At 41.6% G+C, this 18,995-nt stretch overlaps 1 protein-coding gene across 1 annotated transcript in view; it reads right to left on the reverse strand.

Moving 5' to 3' along the window:
- Positions 1 to 18,995, reverse strand: part of ptgfrnb (prostaglandin F2 receptor inhibitor b) — a 51,480-nt gene that overhangs the window by 21,368 nt on the left and 11,117 nt on the right. Inside the window, exons 4-10 of the mRNA XM_007572228.2 lie at positions 17,961 to 18,374; positions 14,731 to 15,147; positions 3,655 to 3,801; positions 3,410 to 3,570; positions 3,203 to 3,323; positions 1,831 to 2,041; positions 1,570 to 1,757 (exon numbers count right to left, since the gene is read on the reverse strand). Coding sequence (XP_007572290.1) covers positions 1,570 to 1,757; positions 1,831 to 2,041; positions 3,203 to 3,323; positions 3,410 to 3,570; positions 3,655 to 3,801; positions 14,731 to 15,147; positions 17,961 to 18,374 — 1,659 coding nt within the window. The remainder of the gene's footprint in view (positions 1 to 1,569; positions 1,758 to 1,830; positions 2,042 to 3,202; positions 3,324 to 3,409; positions 3,571 to 3,654; positions 3,802 to 14,730; positions 15,148 to 17,960; positions 18,375 to 18,995) is intronic.

Raw genomic sequence — 18,995 nt, forward strand, 5'->3', positions numbered from 1 at the left:
GGTGTCAAAATCTTATTAAAAATATATATTTCACACAAATATTAAGAGCTCCTTGTTCGGAGGAATGCCTAGATTCTGTCAGAACTTTGAGCTTTCTGTTCAGACTTTTTTTTTCCGTCTGCTTTTTGCACCTGCTGAGACAAAAACAGACATAAGCACTGGATTTGAGGGTTGTTTGAATGGGATCACATTTGATATGCAAAGACTGTTGTGAATGAAGCCTACGCTAAACACGTTTATGTACGTGAATTTACAAACCCGGTTAGTTTTTTGCATCTTATTGACTCACAAATAGAACTTAAAATCTATTCATTTTAATATCTGACCTTAAAGTTTCAACTTATTTCCAGTTTCTTTGTTTCCTCCCTCTGCCGCAAACATTTTCAATTTTCATCTACCCTTCCAACTTCCTCTCTCTGTTCTCTTGTACTCAGATTACTTTCCCACCAACAAATCTTTCTTCTTCTTCTTTTTTCTCCTCGTCCACTCCATCACCTCCCATCCAGTTTCCTCTTTTAGTTTCCAACTTCCCAGTCAGATCAAAAGACAATAAGTAGGCCAGTGGCAGTGGTGGGCGTCAAAGAGCTCTAGGTGTGTGTGTGTGTGTGTGTGTGTGTGTGTGTGTGCGTGCCTTTTTGCACATTATTAGGGACTTCATTTTACACGCGAGTGGATGGAGGATGCGTTTGTAATGTGTTAGGAAACAGAAAAAAAGAGCTGCTTCCATCTTTCTTTCACTTACTGCAGGACTTTAGTCCCGTCATTAGTTCACTCGCTAATGATCTGAGGACTTTTATGAAAGCAAATAAATCACTGAAAGGCTGCAAAATGGCTTTGAATAATTAATGAATGCAGCTGCAAACAGGAAAGGATTTTGTTTGTTTTGAAATGATGGATTCTGTTGGATTTTTATTAAATGAGATGGCTTTCTTACAGAGCTCCTGCTGGGACGCCATAGAAGCGATATTTAATTTGAAAAAATGAGCGGGTCAGAGGAGCAGGAGTCGGTTTGTGATGAGCCAGTGAGCAGATGGTGGTTCTGTTTTTGTGCTTTATCTGCTTTAAAATTAAATGTGATTCTCCTTTAAACAACTTAAAACAAATTCTGCTTCATAAATTGCTAAAAAAGTCTCCAAGATTAGATAAATAACAGCAGCACATCAAGTCTTGTTTATCTTGATATCGGATTTGGCTTCGGGATTTTTGCGTCACGAAAATCCAAGATGCTTGTGCAGATTTTTGCTAGCAGAGTTTTTTCTTCCACTAAACTTTCCACCAATATGCAAGGATCCACACTGAAGCCGGCATCATTTCTGCAGAAATGTTCATTTTTATTAACTGGTTTTATGTAATTGTCTGTAAAACTTAGGTTGTGTTTATCTTCTAAATTAACAGCAATAAATGCTTGAACTACTTCAGTTTGTGTGAAATTAATCGAGAAGTTGAAGTTTTTGAACTTGATAATTTTAAATAAATCTACTTTTCGACGACAATAGAAGGCATCAAGATGAACAGATAAACGCTAAGTAAAAAAAAAAAAAAGAAGAAAGAAGAAGCATGTGGACGTACCGTTTTCTTGAAAGTTGATGGTGATTCTGTTGGAATTCCCCGTGGCGGCAGTGGTCCAGGACTGATCTGGCAGCTGTTTGGTGAAAGCCGTGACGTCGCACCAGTAGTTCCCTTTGTCTGACGGCTGGACGCCCTCCAGGCGGAAGTTGAACTCTCTCGCGCCGGTTTTGGCAAGAACCAGACTGTCCCTGTGGGAGCAGGTCAAAGGACGTTAGAGTCAAACTTCGGAGTGTGGTTTAAGGTGAGGGACGGTGTGTGTACCTCCTAGATGGGTCAGTGACCTGCACCACATTGTCGGGGCTGAGGGACATGATTGTTTTGATGGCTTCTGTGCCGCTCTGTGATTGGATCTGCACGGCAAAGCCGATCCAGTCGCCGATGTTCTCGGTGATGGCGGAGCATGTCATCTCAAAGGTAGCTCCGCCCACTGAGACGCTACGAATGGTTTTGGCTGCGACTTTGACAGTGGGGCCTAAAAAAACGCAAGACGACATTAAATCAACCTTAGAAGGGGTCACAACACAACGTTTCTTGGGTTTGTAAAGACTTGAGATTAACACTTTAATACTCCAGTTCATCATGACTTTATGGAGGATATTTCTACAATAGGATGCTTATGGAAGGAAGGATAAAAAGATACAAGTTAGGAAAAAAAGTACGCAGAAGGAATGGAGAAAGGATACAGAAAGGAAAGACAAAGAATGCAAGGAAGGACAGATACAAGGATGTAAGGATGTACTAAAGACAAGAAGGCAGAAATGAACAAGAACGCAAGGAGAAACAGAATGGAAGGAAGGATAGACAAACAGAAGGAAGGAGATAAGGAAGCGAAAATTTAAGGGAGAGATGAAAGAACATGAAGCAAGTGAGGTAGGACACATGGAAGGATAGAAAGGGCACAAGTAGGGAAGGAAGACAGGGAGGAATGAAGGAGGACATTAAATAAGATGGACAGACAGAAGGAAGGAAGGAAAAGAAAAATGATTGCGGAATGAGAGGAAGGAAGCAAAGACCCAAGTGTTCAAGGAAGCGATGTGATGGGTTAAAAAAAAACAAAGAGTCTCAAAATACTTTTTGTACCCATACTTCCATTTTCCAAACTTCTCCACACCTGGACAATCCTGAAATGAAACTCCAGACTTTTACAGGCTACGTAGGAACCTTGGCTTTTATTTTCTAAAACCGGCACCAACGTAGGAAGACTAGAAAATGTGATGACATCATGGCCCGATTAGATAAGCCGAGGTCAGAAAGTTCTCGGCGGACAGGAAGTAAATGTGTGCGTGTATTGTGTGTGAGGAGCTGAGACAACAAGTTGTCTTTTGTGGGATTTCTTTGTGAAGTCTGGAAACTACAGTTACAAAATCGGAGCTGAAGCTCAAAATGCTACTGTTCACTGATGTTACTTTGGCATTTTCAATCATTTCATCTAAAGCACTCAAGGCTTCTCCAAGCTGCAGACGTTAAAACTCTTTGAACCAGAAGTGCCCAGGATTTAATCTGCAGCCATTAAGCTAAACAAAAGAACAACCTCGACTTCTCGGTTTGAGATCCCAGACGGTTTTTTTTTTGTTTAAATCAATTAAAATGGTCATAAAAGTGGATGTAAGGCGGCGTTCTGAAGCTGGCTTACTCTTGGTTTCCCACTGTATGGTCAGCGGCGAGCTTTTGTACTCGGCGGCATTCACCATTTTCCCCTGGCTGGTAACGCTCCAGGCAGAGACGGTGCACACATACTGGCCCATGTCGATCTTCTGCAAAGGGATAAAACGTCTTTTTAACAGGATTGAACTTAGTGCTACGTTGGCGGATCCTCTGGTTGTGGTGATTAACTTCTTACCTGTGTGCGGAGAAACCGCAGTTTGAACGTGTTGGGTTGGACTCTGCTCAGAACCAACACTCCGCTGTCCAGCCTGTCTTTGTACGCCGAATTCGACTCCAGGTTGCCGTTGGCGTCCAAGGAGCCAATGAGCTTCGGAGGCGACGCATTTGTCACCTTATCTATTAGTGATTGGACAGAATCAATAAATCCACCTTGAACAGAGTTTTCAGCTTAAAAGGAAAAAGGTAATTACAGTGCAGTACCAGGAAGGCTGATGTACTCCCAGCTGACACCCAGTCTGCCCCCTGGTGGCAGCTGGGAGATGTTGGTCACGTCACAGGAGAGCTCTATGGGTTCGCCCGTCTTCTGGGGCTTCGTGGCGGCTTCCAGGGTCAGCGTGAAGTTCGGCTCTGTGGAGAAAAGAGTGAGGAAGGAAAAAAAAGAGCTCCGTCACATTATGCTTGCATGTAAAAAGGCATAGATACACCATAACAGGAGAAGAAACAAGACAGTGCATAGGAGAACCACGCAAAAGCCTGACATCTAACTCCTTACGTTGGTCACGCGCTACTTACTGTGAGACGAGATCCCACTCTTTAAGTGGCGTTTGTTACAACTCAGCCAATGTCACCTCTTTTCTATTGTCGAGTCTCGCTCTAGCAGGTTAATGACTGGTTCTAGTCAAGTTGCTATGTTAAAGAAATTATTGACAACGCAAATTTGTTGATGCTTTATCCCTACTTTTCCCGATGTACAGCAATTTTATTTAGGGGCAAGTTGTGCTTCAGAAAGATCCATCTTCTCTCCAACTCTCAGGACTATGTGGAGTGTGTTTTATGGTCCTGTTGCCAACCAGGCTGAAATTTAATTGAAGGAAGGAACCTGATAGGGTGACACTCCAACCTGATAACAACCAGAGTTCCCGTGCTTCACCCACAGCGGCAGATCTTCCCTCCTCTGTCCGACATGCCAGCGTTTTGTCATTTTACAGCAGTTCAACATCAGCCTGTGAATGCAAAGTGATTCCTGTTTTTTTTTTTTTTTTTTTTTTTAATTTAGTTGGTGTCAGGCTAAAGTAGAGCCGGCTGTCTGAGCCAGAGGACCATAAATAGACCTGAAGTAACACAGTTAACTGCGCGAGAAGAGGTGTGTATCGCAGCGTTAATAGTGAGTGTGTGTGGGTGGTGAGGCAGGTCCTCACAGCCAGACATCCAGATTGCAGCTTTACACGTCAATGAGCAGGAAACACACACCATGGTCTCCACTGAAACACACGGTGTGTATGTATATACAGTACACACACACACACACACAGTAGCAAAAGAAGGGGGGGACTTGACATAAACCAGCTTTACCACATCAGGTACAAGTCAGTAAACACACACAGATCAAAGCTATAAATACAGGTGCACCAGTGTGAGTTTGGCACAGCTAGCGGCGCGGGTGAAGTCAGTTGGACGTCACACACACACACACACTGACTCATGCACTGTCACCATCTGCTCTGAAACACACACACACACTTTGATCAATGAGTATGTGAGAAGCTTCTCCGCCAATTAGCCACGCGCCCCTCTCACACGCGCCGAAGCCTTGCCTTATTTAACTAAGCTGCACGGCGGCGGATGTTGAGTCTTGCGTTGCCAGGTTTGGATGCTCAGTGCACAAAATGCCCATTTATCTCCAGCTTCAACTGAACAAACTGACCACACCTGCAAGACGCACGGCTCGGCCCGGGGCGACTAGGACGTTCTGTGGAGTAGCAAAAAAAGAAAAAAAAAAAAAAAACGGAAGCTGAGTGTATGATTCACTCTGGACAATTGAAACGGAACCGTAACAGATTGGAAAAACATGGCCTGGTCCGGTAAGTCTCAGATTCAGCTGTTGAGGTCAGTATTGGGAATAGACATGAAACCCTGCATCTGTCCTGCTTTGTACCAACAGTTCAGGCTGTGGGTGGTAGAACAGCATAGAGGATAAGAGGATACTCTTTGTACCCTTTAAACCTTTTAACACCAATTGAACATTGTATAAACACCTAATAAAGGACAGAAAGATTTGAAACCATTAATGAGATGATCGATTTTCTGAAGAACTTTGTATTTCAACACTATAAAAAGGTCCTAGTGAGATAAAACCATAAATCATAATGGTTTACCTCCATGTTTACATTAGAAGTGTGAAAGCTGCGGGTCATTTGATCGCTTCAGCATTTTCACTTTCGTTTCTTCTTTATTATTATTTTGGAACAAGTCCAAAAACAAGCCATCTGCTACAGACTGTTTTGCGTCATCCATCAATCAGAGGATTTTTCTGGAATCTGCTCAGTCTACTTGGGATGAAACCAGGATCTGCAACTGGAAAATCAAAGTTATTCTGGATTAATTCAGAGGCAACGTCTCATCTGAGTCCATTGTTCCAACCGGGGAACAAAACGACCACAAATTCCTCTTAAAATAATGCAAGATAAATTTAAATGAAGAGATCTGGACATTTTTGAGGATTATGTCTCTTTGCAATTTCAATAAAATGCTAAACTAGGAAGACAAATACATATGGGTACAAAACTGTTTGGCTTCTGGGTGTGAAATGGAGCCAGTCAACAATGTTTGGCTATGAAATAGCAAATCTGGAAAGTCAAATATTTTCCCACATTTGTTTTCCCAAACGTATCCAGGTCTGGAAGACTGGAATCCTGTTCACACTTTTCCAGACTGTAGACACCCTACAGATCAACATTTCATAATCTCCTGCTCTTGTGTCACCAACAGCAGAACCAAAAGCTCATGTTTTGACAGTTGTGGTCTCTCTAAGCCAGATAATCTTCCTGCCTGGAGGAGGCTCTCCGTTTCAACAGCAGACCCTGTAATTACCTTGCTTATGGTGATCATTTGGTTTTTGAAACGGGATTTGTTTTTTAAAAAGTACAATTTGTTTTTCCCTCCTCCATTGGATAAGTGGTCGGCACACACGGCTGACTGACGGCTTAAAGGGGCTAAAGAAGAAAAGTTTTACGATTTCCCTCAACTTCTCAATAAACGGCTTCAAAATCGACCCACGCCCATGTGTTTGTATTCTCATATTAATCGGGTTTGAATGTTTGTTCAGGAGGCGTGACCCTGGACTTTTACCGGAATCCGTTAGCCTTTTCTTCCCCGCTCCGGCTCGCTTACAGGTGGGCCGCCTGCCATCGTAGCAACACTCCTATCATCACAAAGGAGACGGGGAGGGAACCCGTGATCAGCGTCACGCTGACTCTCGTTGTTGAGCTGGGCTGGGATTTGAGCTCTCAACTGTTGAAGGAAGAGCAGAGGAGTGCACTAACCCAAACCGAGGAATAGGCACAAGAGACGATCCGGTTTCACCGCCTTGTGTGGGCTTTTGTGTGTGTGTGTGTGTGACGTAGAAACCGATAGAGGGGGAAAAAAGCCGGTTGAGTCATTCCTGCTGTCTGTTAAGACGCAGCGCGTCTCCAAGGACGAACAGGAAAGAACGGGCTGACCCTCATCGAAGAGATGAACACAAGCCACGCGAAACACAGATATCCAACCCCGCGGAGATCTGCAGGTTTACATTTCACTTGACATTTAAAAAAAAAAATTAAATATTGATCTCTCGCCACTTTGAAAGCAGCCGAAATGTTAAATCGCATTCGCTCTAAAGCTCGAACGTTTGATACATTTCACTCCTGACTCGTAGAGACAGCTGTAAGATGCGACGGGAAGAATGTGGAGATCTATCAAATATTCATTTCACACAGACAAACGGCACGCGGAAGAGCGAAGGTGTTTCAGGAGGACAGACGGGCGCCAAACAGGGTGAAAGCTTAGATTTCAAAAACCGCAGGCCTGCAGCCGAGAGAGAAGTCGGGATTCAGCTGCTTGAACTTTGACTGAAGGATAAATTTTCACCGAGTTCAGGAAACTACGTGAAGCATCTTAAGTGGTTTCCACAGCTAATCCTGAGTGAAATAAAGTTAAACTCATTCTCAGCTAAAAGGCGTTTAGCCATCGACTTCGACAATCAGCTGGATTAAGTTCATTTTATTGTCAAGTAACAGTGTCATCTGCATAAAATGTGACCAAAATGATAGTTTAATGTTACAAAAAGACAAATTTCAGCAAAAGACAACTTTGGGGTTTTTTTCTGCAGTATTTATAGTACAGTGACACAAAGGAGCCATTTAACAGACATTACAGTACCAACATTTTTATGAAAATATATCATTCTAGACTTTATTTGTCCTTGTTCCAAATTGCATTCTAAGCACTAATATTGCATCGTGCCACACAGATATAAACTTGTTCAGTTTGACTTTTTTTTTTAATCCTTTATCCCCGTAACAATAAACATTTATTTTATGCGTTTAACTTTACCAGTAGTATGTAGTATCAATTAAAAAACATTATTCTGGATTAATTCAGAGGCAACGTCTCATCTGAGTCCACTGTTCCAACCAGGGAACAGTGGACTCAAAATTACCGTTTGTGTTTCAATAATAGACATTCCTTTCTCTCACACAGTCCGACATCTCCTCCACTCCCAGCATAAATAATTCATAATTTCCCACCAATATCTTAAATAAAAACTCAGTTACTAAGCAGGAGATCATTGACGAGCACTATGATTATGGACTATTATCTGCTAAAATCTGTTCTCAGTCTTCGACTCTTGAGGTAGAAAAGGCTCGTTTCTAAAATATTCAAATTAAAATTTATCATAAGAGGTGTAAAGACAAATGAGGTCAGCTTACTAGCAAAAACAGCTGTCCATTTCTTTTTTTTTGTAATATTTCAAATATTTACACTTTATAACGTCAGCCGGCGGACACCGACTCTCTTCTTTGTTGGTAGCACTTCCAACAGAGAAGAAGGGTGCTGTGACCTCAAACGGGGGCTGAACCACCCTCCAATAAAGCCAGCAGAGTCATTTCAACTCACATTTTCCTCAGAGCGCTTTTTGAGTTGTAACATATTTGTTAATCTGATGCAAGCTGTTGTCCCAAGAAGCTGAACCTGCGCACACTCATTTTTTAATAAACGCCACTGCGATGAGAACGCAACGGCTGGCTGAGCTGCAGAGCTGCAATCCTGCATGCAGTGAAAGCTTCATGTGAAGATAAGAAGAGCCGAAAGCGTTCCTCTGAAATGGCCTGCGATCACATTCCTTTCAACTGCCGATGCCAGAAAGCGAAATGCTGCAAGCATGCGGACACCTGTCTGTTTGGAAACACGTGTCAAACAAGCCGGAACACGGGCAGGAAAAACATTAACTCCTTACCTAACCCTGCAAGATTAGAGAAAACTATTCAACCAAAAACAAGAGTAAACAAAATAAGAGTCTGCAAAAAACATTCAACATTCAACTTCCTGGTTGAACTTTGACCTCCTGCACAGCTGTGCGCCACAACGCAAACACACTAGTCCAACTGCAAGTTGTTGGCTTCACCGCAGGAGACACTAAACAAACACGAGCAGAGTGTGTGCAGGCAGCGGCGGTACTTTGCAGTTCTTGTCATTAAATTCCACAGATTAAACTACAAAGATGGACTATTTGCTAATTAGGATGGATTTTATTCAGGGGGGGGGAGTAAAGGAAGATGAATACGAATGCATGCCAGCGGAGCGGGGAAACATCTTTACCATCAGACGCTCGCTAAGTTGTTTTTGTTCTATTAAAAAACAAAAAAAAGGATTTAAAAGGAGAATGAACTAAAATGATAAAGAAACTGGGGGAAAATGTTTCTGAAGCAAATACGAGTTTTTTTTCTACTTTCAGACAAAAACAAAAACAGATTTTTCAGTTTTCCATCTGTACAAATTTCCCACCTGGTGGTCTGTTACACTTCAAAGACTTGTTCAAACTGGTGGTAACACTTTATTTGAAGGGGGGTGAATAAGACTGTCATGACACTTTAATAAACATGACATAACACATGTCATGAACATGAATAAGTCTTCATTAATATTTATGACTGTTGTCATAAAGTGTCATTCGGTAAATTATGACTCTTAATACAAAGTTGACATTATTCAAAATGTCTTTGTTATGACAACTTGACATTAACCAATAAACCATTACCGTTTAAACTTTACCTTTAATAACATAAAGTTACCTAATTTTTAAAGTGCAATCAGTAATACTTTTATAACAAATTTATATCAGTAATGATTTCTTGGTTAATGTCAAGTTGTCATAACAAAGACATTTTGAATAATGTCAACTTTGTATTAAAAGTGTCATAATTTACCGAATGACGCTTTATGACAACAGTCATAAATATTCATGAAGGCTTATTCATGTTCATGACAGGTGTTATGTCATGTTTATGACAGTGTCATGACAGTCTTATTCACCCCCCTTCAAATAAAGTGTTACCAAATTGGTTAACCAAACTATGCTGCATCTCTGCTCTTGGAACAGCGGTGGCTAAGCAAAGACATGCGTATAAAATGCGCCAACTCGGCGCTTTTGGCATGACGCACTGTTCCAGTTTAAACGTCTAAATCCCTTGTGTGAGCCAACCAACCTTGATGCACATCATCGCACCGCTTTTTGCTAGCACTGCTGCCCAAAAAAAATAAAAATACATACTTTCCTACAAAAATGTAGAAAAGTTTAAATCGGTGCAAAAAGTTTTGCAAGACACTGTACATTCACTGAAAAAACAACAACAGCAAAAGTCCATATAAAACTTAAGCTGCCCGTTTTGAAGTGACATGAGAATAACTCCAGCTGACACAACACGCTTCGCTGGGGGAGGCACAGCCCAGGGTTTGCGCACGCATGTGTGTGTTTCTGCCAAAGGGGACCTCCTAAACTAGTTCTCCAAGTCTTCCTGCACTCCCTGGAAGGGCCGTGCCCTGAGCCAATCATTACAAGAACAAAAAGGGGAAGAAACTTTTCAAGCTTCGGATCAGCAGAACAGGAAGTGACTGGTTGACACGCAGAGTGTTTCATCTAATATGCAATATTTGGTCAATTAGAAGTAGTGATTCCTTGGTGTGTGTGTGTGTGTGTGGACTGGTTGACACGCAGAGTGTTTCATCTAATATGCAATATTTGGTCAATTAGAAGTAGTGATTCCTTGGTGTGTGTGTCTGTGTGCGTGTGTGTTTGGGGTGAAGTATGAAGGAATGCGAGCCCTCAGGCTAAAATGTAAGAGGTTACCCTCAGTATGAGGGGCACACAGAAGGCAGTGTATGTGGCATTTACTCTGCAGGAACCAAACTACTCGAACCCCGCAGACACACTCGTGCATGCAGCTATGCATTAACGGCGAGATTGAGCCCAAATGACTGTGATGGTGCCGTTTGATATGTCGGCTTCGCCCCTCATGCGAACCGACTTTGGATGGCGGCTGCACCCAGAAAGCCCGGCTGGTATTTCGAAATGCAACACGGAACCTGAAGGCTTGGAGGAATCTTCTGGGTACGGAGAAGAGGATGCTGTTATTTTAACTAACGGCTCCCGCTGACATACAGCACAGAATGTGGTAGAGCCGGCAGACACACACACACACACAGCTTCGTCCACAGAGACAGGGTGGTTTTAATAAAATGTTTGTGTTTAATGATTGGACGTGTCAGCCGCTGGCGTTTCTTAAATTACTCTAAAAGGGGAACAAGATGCAACCAACATGACATTCATGCTGAATGGTGTTAAAGCTACCAGTCAAGAGTTTACCGTAAAAAATAAATAGATAAATAAATAAGTTCAACCAAACTTACTTTAGATGCAGTTTGTCACACATAGAACAGTCTCATGTTCAGTTTTTATTTTTTGTGCGACTATTTTTGCATTAAGTCATTATATAATCCAAAATCAAGCTTCCATTCACACATTCCTCTGGCGACATCACAAAAGGTAGCCAATCAGTTGTCTGCATTGTTGTTTTGCGTTTTTCCTTACTTTTTCAGGCGCTTTGAAGAAAATACATCCTTCGAAGGGCTCTACTGGTATTCTGAATGGCTGTGGCAAAACATTTGTGTAAATATCCTGCAAGAGTTTAAGGGAAATTTGTGTCATTTTTTTCAAATTGTTGCTCAAATTTCCAAATCCAACATTCATCCACTGGAAAAGCAGAAGTTGAAAACATGCCGTTAAATCCAGACTTATTACTATTACTGTAAAGCTACTTCAAGCCACTTCACCAAAACTGAGATTTTGTGATTAAAACTGGGTTTTGTAAAAGAAAATATGAGAAGTTGTGAGTATTTTTCACAAATTGTCTCAAACTGAAGCTTTGAGTTTGTTTCGTTTATCCAACTTTGTGAACTTTACGAGGCTATTTTTATCGATGAACAAAGAAGTTTCTCAGGGTGTTAATAAATATTTTATTGCAGGGAAGATATGAAACAGATGTGAATAGATTTTTTTTTGCAAATTGAAAGTACACCAGGTACAACAGGAAACTTTTATTATAAAGGAAAAAACTAAGAAAAAACAAAAAAACAGATTAGTCATTGATTTTGACTGTATTAATTATAACGTTGGAAACAGAAAAAAGGGCAAACTAACACAACTCTTAAAATATGCAAAACGTGACGGATGGACGACTGGGTCAGCACGTCTGCAAGCTCATGTTAGATTTTCCCAGCCTGCAGCGATCCAATTTTACCAACAAAAAAAAAAAATGGACCAATGAAAGAAAACCATTGAATTGGAAACAGGGTCATGGTCAGACAATGTCCACTGAAGCAAATGAAGATCGCCCATGTTGTCTGACATACAAGGGAGAAAAAAAAAGGCTTCTGCAGCTCAAATAGTTACTTTGGATTGTTTTAAAAAGTGCTTTGAACATCCAGATTTAATGATCATAATCAATAATCAGTAAAGCAAAAAAAAAATAAAAATAAACAGCACGAACACCACCAATCTGACGTGCACAGATTCACTGCTCAATGACATGTTGCCTGAGTGACCATGAAGCATAAATTTCCCAGTTTCCTTTTGATGTCGGCGGTATCTGGCAACCGATTCACCCAAAATTCCACTGAGGGAAAATATGAGGCGTTTTGATCTGATCTGACAATACTGAAGCCAAGAAGCACACACACACACACACACACAAAGAAAAAACAAAACAAACCGGACACCATAAATATAGTTTTATTCTCTCCAGGCCAGGCGCTTCACCCAAATGAGACGGAGACCAAAAAGACTAATTCCATTTCCCAACGATAACAAAGTGAGAGCTAACGTCTAGCCGGCGAGAATTCCCCAAAACCAGTAAAATGCAGCGAGGCAGCCAGGCTGAAAGGAGTGATTATGGTGAGTAAGATTTCTTCATTAAAGTCAATTTATTTTTTTTAGATGAGGGGACTGGGAATTTGTCAGGAATGCAGGAGCAGCTGTTTTGATATTTCTGAATTCTCTTTGGCATCAAAACGTTCATTTCTACTAAATCTAATATTGGCTCAACAGCCCGGATGAAATAAACATTTATTTTCTGTTTATACTTTAACTCTGACCACTTTAGTTTCAGTATTGCAGAACTTTTTCATTTATAGTCTGCAATTATGATTATAGGTAGCCACAAGAGGAAGTAAAACCACAGACTGAAAAAAGAAAATTAATCTTAAAAGCTAAGGGTTTAAGATGGAATGCAATTAAATGCACTTTACTGTTCACAAGTGAATAAAATTTGGTTATAATGTCTAAATTAATACAGCATTTGTTTGGGCATACACCATTTACCTGCTGTCATGCATGGTAGTGGAGGGATGATGATGTGGGCTTGTTTTGCAGCCACATAAGTTTGGTGCTTTGGAGTCAATTCAATAAAAAAAAACAAACAAAAAAAAAAAAAACTTTATATAACCCAAAGGAAAATTTAATTAAAAGATCTCTGGTAGCAGTCAGTGTTGCAGAAAATCTGAAGGAGCTTCTGACTGAAGACTACGGCTGTATGCCTCATGACAAGCTGACAGCTCAGAGAGAATATTCCACACAAGAGTTGATTATGAATTTTTTTTGCAATTTATTCCAAACTGGCTAGCTAGCAGCTAAAGCTAAGTCTGCGAACTGTGCTCATGTTAAAGTTCCTCAAAAGTCTATTTATTCACGGAGTTCCTCTTCTCCCAACGAGTGGTTAAAAGTCCAATTACAAAACAACCTTGAAATTAAGTTTGAATGATGATCTTGTTTCTCTCATTTTGCATATTTAGCCGGGGATAATAAAGCTAATTCCACTAACTAATTGCCCCCGCGCATAACCTTGCCAGAAAGCCACTTCTTGGTGTAAAGAGAGGAGAAAAAAAAAATTGAATCAGTATAACGTTAGGATTCAAACAGAAGGAATGAAAACTGAAACGCGAAACTGCCACAGACAGTGGGACCACCCACCACGCTGGTAATTGATTGCTGCGTCGACCGTGTTTGACATCACCGCTCTCGAAGGCAGGATCAGAGCATCGGCGCGCGCGCGCCGCCGCACACAGCAACAGCTCACCCAGAGGTAGCAGACAGCAGGAAAGCCATGACTAATCAATCGTCCTCGCAGCAGGAGTCGACAGGGTGACTGGAGGATTAAAGAGTTTCCCCTTGAGATTCCACAGTCGCACGCAGCTCGTATGCGGCAAGTCCGCACACAAAACAATATGGAGTTACTGTACTCTCGCTGGTTTACACGTGAACAGAGTGGTAATCTTAGAAGTGATCTTGAATCTCGACGTTGACCGGCAAATTAAAGTGCAGTGACTTCCACGGCAACACCGTAGAGCAATCAACTCTGTTGCTCTAATTTAAAGCCCCCACCAAAAAAAAAAAATATTTAAAAAAAATAAAAAAAATCAAGCTGTGCAGCTTATTAAATATTCATCTAGCTTGAGGACTCAGACGAGAGAAGCACTTCCAGAATACATTAATAAACACAATTTTATCATCATTTCTAACAGCATTTTGGGGTGAGATACTGCGTAAGAGCACTTCCTGAAACATACAACCTTGCGTTTACATTCATTCCTTGTTTCGGAAACAAAATGTAGCAGCACATATAACTGAAAGCAGATTGCTTGCACTGTATAAAAAGATATGCAACACTCCCCCCCCTTTCTGGCATTAAATAGGACTAAACTTTTCCAGTTTCAGGACCTTAGGGATTACCGAAATTATGCAACCGTCAGAATACTAGAGATGGGCATTTTAAATATTTTATTAGACTTTATTAACAGTCACTGTAAATCTAAACTCCATCAAACATTTTAAGTATCCTTCTTTACTGGAATTTTGGCCCATTCCAAGTTTGAATTGGTTTTGTATCTTTTTATATAGTGTATGAAGCTCGTCATTCAGTCATCTTATAACAGTGGTTAAAAACATGCTGTGGATTTACTTACTGACTTCGGAGACCTTCACAGTCACGGGGTTGGAGGTCTTCTCTGCCACCATGTGCCACCGCCCTGCTCCTCCTCCTGTGACACGTCCTTCCTCAATAAAGGCTTGAACCCGGCAGGTATAGACCCCGCCGTCCCTGCTGCTCACGCCCCTGACCGCCAACCTGTAGTCGCTGTCTCCGGTCTTCTCCAGGCTCGCCTCGCCTCGTTTCGAGACCGAGTTGGCCCTCACCACGCCGCTGCGGTTCACGGTGATGATTTCGCCATCGTCGGCCAGCCAGGTCACCTCCAAGGAGAGGACGTCCAGGTTGTCGGCAGAGACGTGGCAGAGGAGGGTCAGCGTGTTGCCAGGAGACAGAAGCAGTGAAGTGGAGGATTGCGAGGAAGGTGAAGATGATGCTTTCACATTGAGGGAACGATCTTGAGACAGAAGAAAAGCACAGGATCCAGATTAAAGTTGCACAAAACATACATATATATATTATATATATATATACACACATACACAGTTTTTTTATTTTTTGCATAACAGGTGAAAAAAAAACATGCTAACTTTGCAATGTTTTGGTTCTTGAAAAAAAAGGGAAAATTTGTAAACATTTTTGATTCCAATGAAATGCTACAAACCTAAACCTTACAATAGCTTGGCTCGCTAGCATAGTGCTCAAACATGAAAATTAGCATTATGCTAACTGTGTGTCCAGCTGAACGACTAAAGCTCTGAATTCACATTTTAGTTGGACCAGTTTTTGAAAAAAATGGTACTAAAGTTTATAAATATAATCCTTATCCGAAAGCAAGTAAAATTTCAGGAGGCTCTTTGTTATGGTAGCTGAGCCTGTAGCCAATAAGCTAGCTGAGTGGCTAGCATAACACTAATTTCATTTAGAGGGTGTCCAAATGATGGAATAGTGGAAAATTCTGTTTCATTTTAGGAGTCTATTTGATCATAAGTGTTTGAGAGAAACTATATAGAAAATAAAAGACTAAACTTAATCTTTAAAAATAGAGCAACATATCAAACTGGGAACTGAAGGGTGAAAGGCAGACTCTCTCTTTCCCATGGCGTTCTTTCAGCAGAGATGCTCGAGATGACATTTACAGTCCCATTCGATGATTAAAAAAAAAAAAAAAATGGGCAAGTATATTAAAAACGTCAGTCTTTCCCGTGTATCTTTACACCATCAATAGGATCAACGGTTTGAATATTATCTCTAGTAGCAACGTCAACACAAGTAAAACGGGAAGGAGTCTCTGTGTGGTGTCTGGAGGAGGACAAAAGGGACAAAGCAGACTCTGTTTGACTTTTCTCATCCTCTTTACCAAAGCCAGTAAGTCAATACGAAGTGACTTGGCCACAATGACTCGAGTCCTAGACCTGGTTGTGCAGTTCATGTTTGGTTTCATTAGGAACCACTGGGCGCTCTACAGCACTTCAGAGGATATGGTAACCTAGAGAGATAGAAGATATGGTCTCCACAGCAACTTCAGTGAATGACTGTGTCTAGCGGGGCCTCTGTGTAGACGGGATAAGGCAGAACGAGGGCCAGTTTAGGGTCATGAACCTCCTGGGAGAGAGCAAGATGGAGAGTAGAGAGAGGTTCGGTGAAGAGGATCCCTCTAAAACAAAGAGAGCCACACAACGGGCCTGGAACTCTCCCACGCCCGCTCGCTCTTCTCACACTTCTTGTCTTCCGACTCGTCGGCACAAAGAGTCGCTCCTTCGCGTGGCGACCCCAAAGCGAACAGCCCGGATCTGAAAACTATCTGTTGCGGCGATGTCTTGACGACACACGAGCCTCACTCTGAAGAGTTTTCATTTAAAGACGTCCTTTGAAGGCGGGCTTGCCAACCAGCTTTGATCCGTTTTAAGCGACAGAACTAAAAGGTATTCAGATTTGAGGCGAAGGACAAACGGAGCCCAGGGAGTGCAATAAAGCGCAGAGCATCAAGGCACAGACCGGCAGGAATTGATTTCCTCCACAAGGCAATTGGGCTTATGAGCAACGGATGCAATGAGTCACTCTTTTTTTTTTCTTTTTTTTTGATGAAGTGCCATTTGACACAGATTGATTCTACACGCCATTCAAGCAAGTTACAAATTAACTTTCCCTTTCTTTGTGTTCCTTCAACACTCGCCTTCACCTCACAGAGAAACAATCTGAGGATACCTTGTGTTAACGCCGGCATCTTACAATCCCAGCAGATAGATTAGTTCTGGGCTGAGCAGCAGACACCAGAGTCAACAAAAAAGATACGGTTACTGGATTTACCGCTTTCGACAAACAACACAGAGTTCTCCATGCTTCAGAAGAACTTTTCTTTTTCTTATACATTTTTAAGGATAATGGACACAGGGGCTTGCAAAAATATTCTACTTTTTCAAATCTTCTTACATCCACAAAATACTTTGTACGTTTTTGAGATTTTATGATAGACTAAGAGAAAGTAGAGTATAACTTTGAAGGAAATTTAACAAAGATGTCTTTAATAAAGTGTGAAAAGTGGAGTTTTGGTTTGTTTTTAGTGTCTAGCTCTGGCTGTATGTTTACAACAGTTCTCGCTGATGGACGGTGCACCTCCGCCCTGTTCTCCAGACTTTCCCTCCAACAGGTTTTCCATCAGGGTTGACATGTGTTTAGTTCCATCCGTCCTCTCATTTCTCAGATTTCCGCACAACTACGAGCTGCTGACAGATTGTCAAACCATCGATCTCACAATCATGCACTGCTTATATATAGCTCTCTCTCTCACAAAAAGCTCAATAAAATACAGTGAAACTTGTTGTAGCATGACAAAAAAAATGTAAGAGTTTTGAACACTAAGCATTGGGTGTTAAAAATTCAAGATTTTCCACAGATAAAATGAATTCATCTAAATTGTCCACATAAAAAGTGGTGATAAAAGAGCAAACTGATGATACTAACAGCATTCATCTGAGCACAGTGCTCTAAAATCTGTTGTGCAGTCGCAGGCATCTTTTCTTTTCACACATTCTTCCCATTTGTTAAAGCCTGCTGCTTACATTACCCACAATGCAGTCTGACTGCCAACATTTGGGAATGAGATTCTAACACAAATTGTGTCTAATGTAGCCTAAAGCCTGAAGCAGTGATTAGGAGGCAGCTGCTAAGCTCACTCTTTAACAAGGAACCATTTCAGACTCCATACTTGGTAGTTTACTGGTAAAAAGAAGAGACTTAAAAACACAAACACGGGGTAGTTTTTCTTACTTGTAGGTGTGACTGAAACGGCCCCCATCTCTTTGGAGCTTTCCACAATCTTTGTCCACTTCCCTCCGCTTTCACTCGTCCATTCGGCCCCCGTGCACGCGTACGTCCCTTCGTCGGACGCGGTGACCCTGGAAATCACCAGCTCAAACGCGCCGTTCCTGCCTGGAACCAGCCGGAGGTCCCCGTCAAGATAGCGGCGGGTGAACCTCGGACCCGTGACGACGTCGCCCTGGGGGCCAAACGTGAGGATTTCCTCAGAGCCGCCGCTGGTTTTCACCAACCAGGCGATGGACAGGTAGGTCAGCGAAGGGAAGGTCAGTTCTCGCGTGGCGCTGCAGGAAAGCGTGAGGTCGTGTCCCTCTTGGACGACCGGGGGAGGAGTCTGGGGGGTCACCTTGAGGGTGTTGGGGATAACTAATGGAGGGAAAAACAGAAAGACAGGATTTTATGAATGAATGAGTCAAACACTAACCAGATAACAGACGATGAAAATTCATTTTACAACCATGAGCAACCAAACAGGTCATCCTCCACGGTTATTTAGCTCCATCCATCTTCCTCAAGCTTGATGCTACCATCACCATGTTTCATGCAACTGATTTGTTCAGGGTTTTATCAACGCATTTCGTTTGTAGATCATAACATTCGGATTTGGCTTTTACCTTGCCAAATTATCCCAACTGAGCGGTCTAATGATCTAATTCCCCAACCACTCGGGTTGATACTCAAGTTTCTTCTGCAACTACATGCCTTTTTTTTTTTAGTGACGGCTTGTTCTACTAATATATTGACACTGTGCACCTACAGAAAATTAAAAATGCTGTTTTAAGTCATTAGCACCAGTATTTCTGGTGATTTACAATATTACCAAAAAAAATTTTTTTTTAAATTGGAAAGTGCAAGACATTCACAACTTGTGTGCATCTCTTGATTTTATTTTTTTAATAAGTCTCGGTGCGATCCAATACACAGAAGAAAAAAAAAAATTACACCAAAAGTAACAGGAACATTTCTTTGGTAAATAATTCAAGTAGA

This window comes from Poecilia formosa, unplaced genomic scaffold, assembly GCF_000485575.1.
Source record: "Poecilia formosa unplaced genomic scaffold, Poecilia_formosa-5.1.2 Scaffold297, whole genome shotgun sequence".
NCBI lineage: Eukaryota > Metazoa > Chordata > Actinopteri > Cyprinodontiformes > Poeciliidae > Poecilia > Poecilia formosa.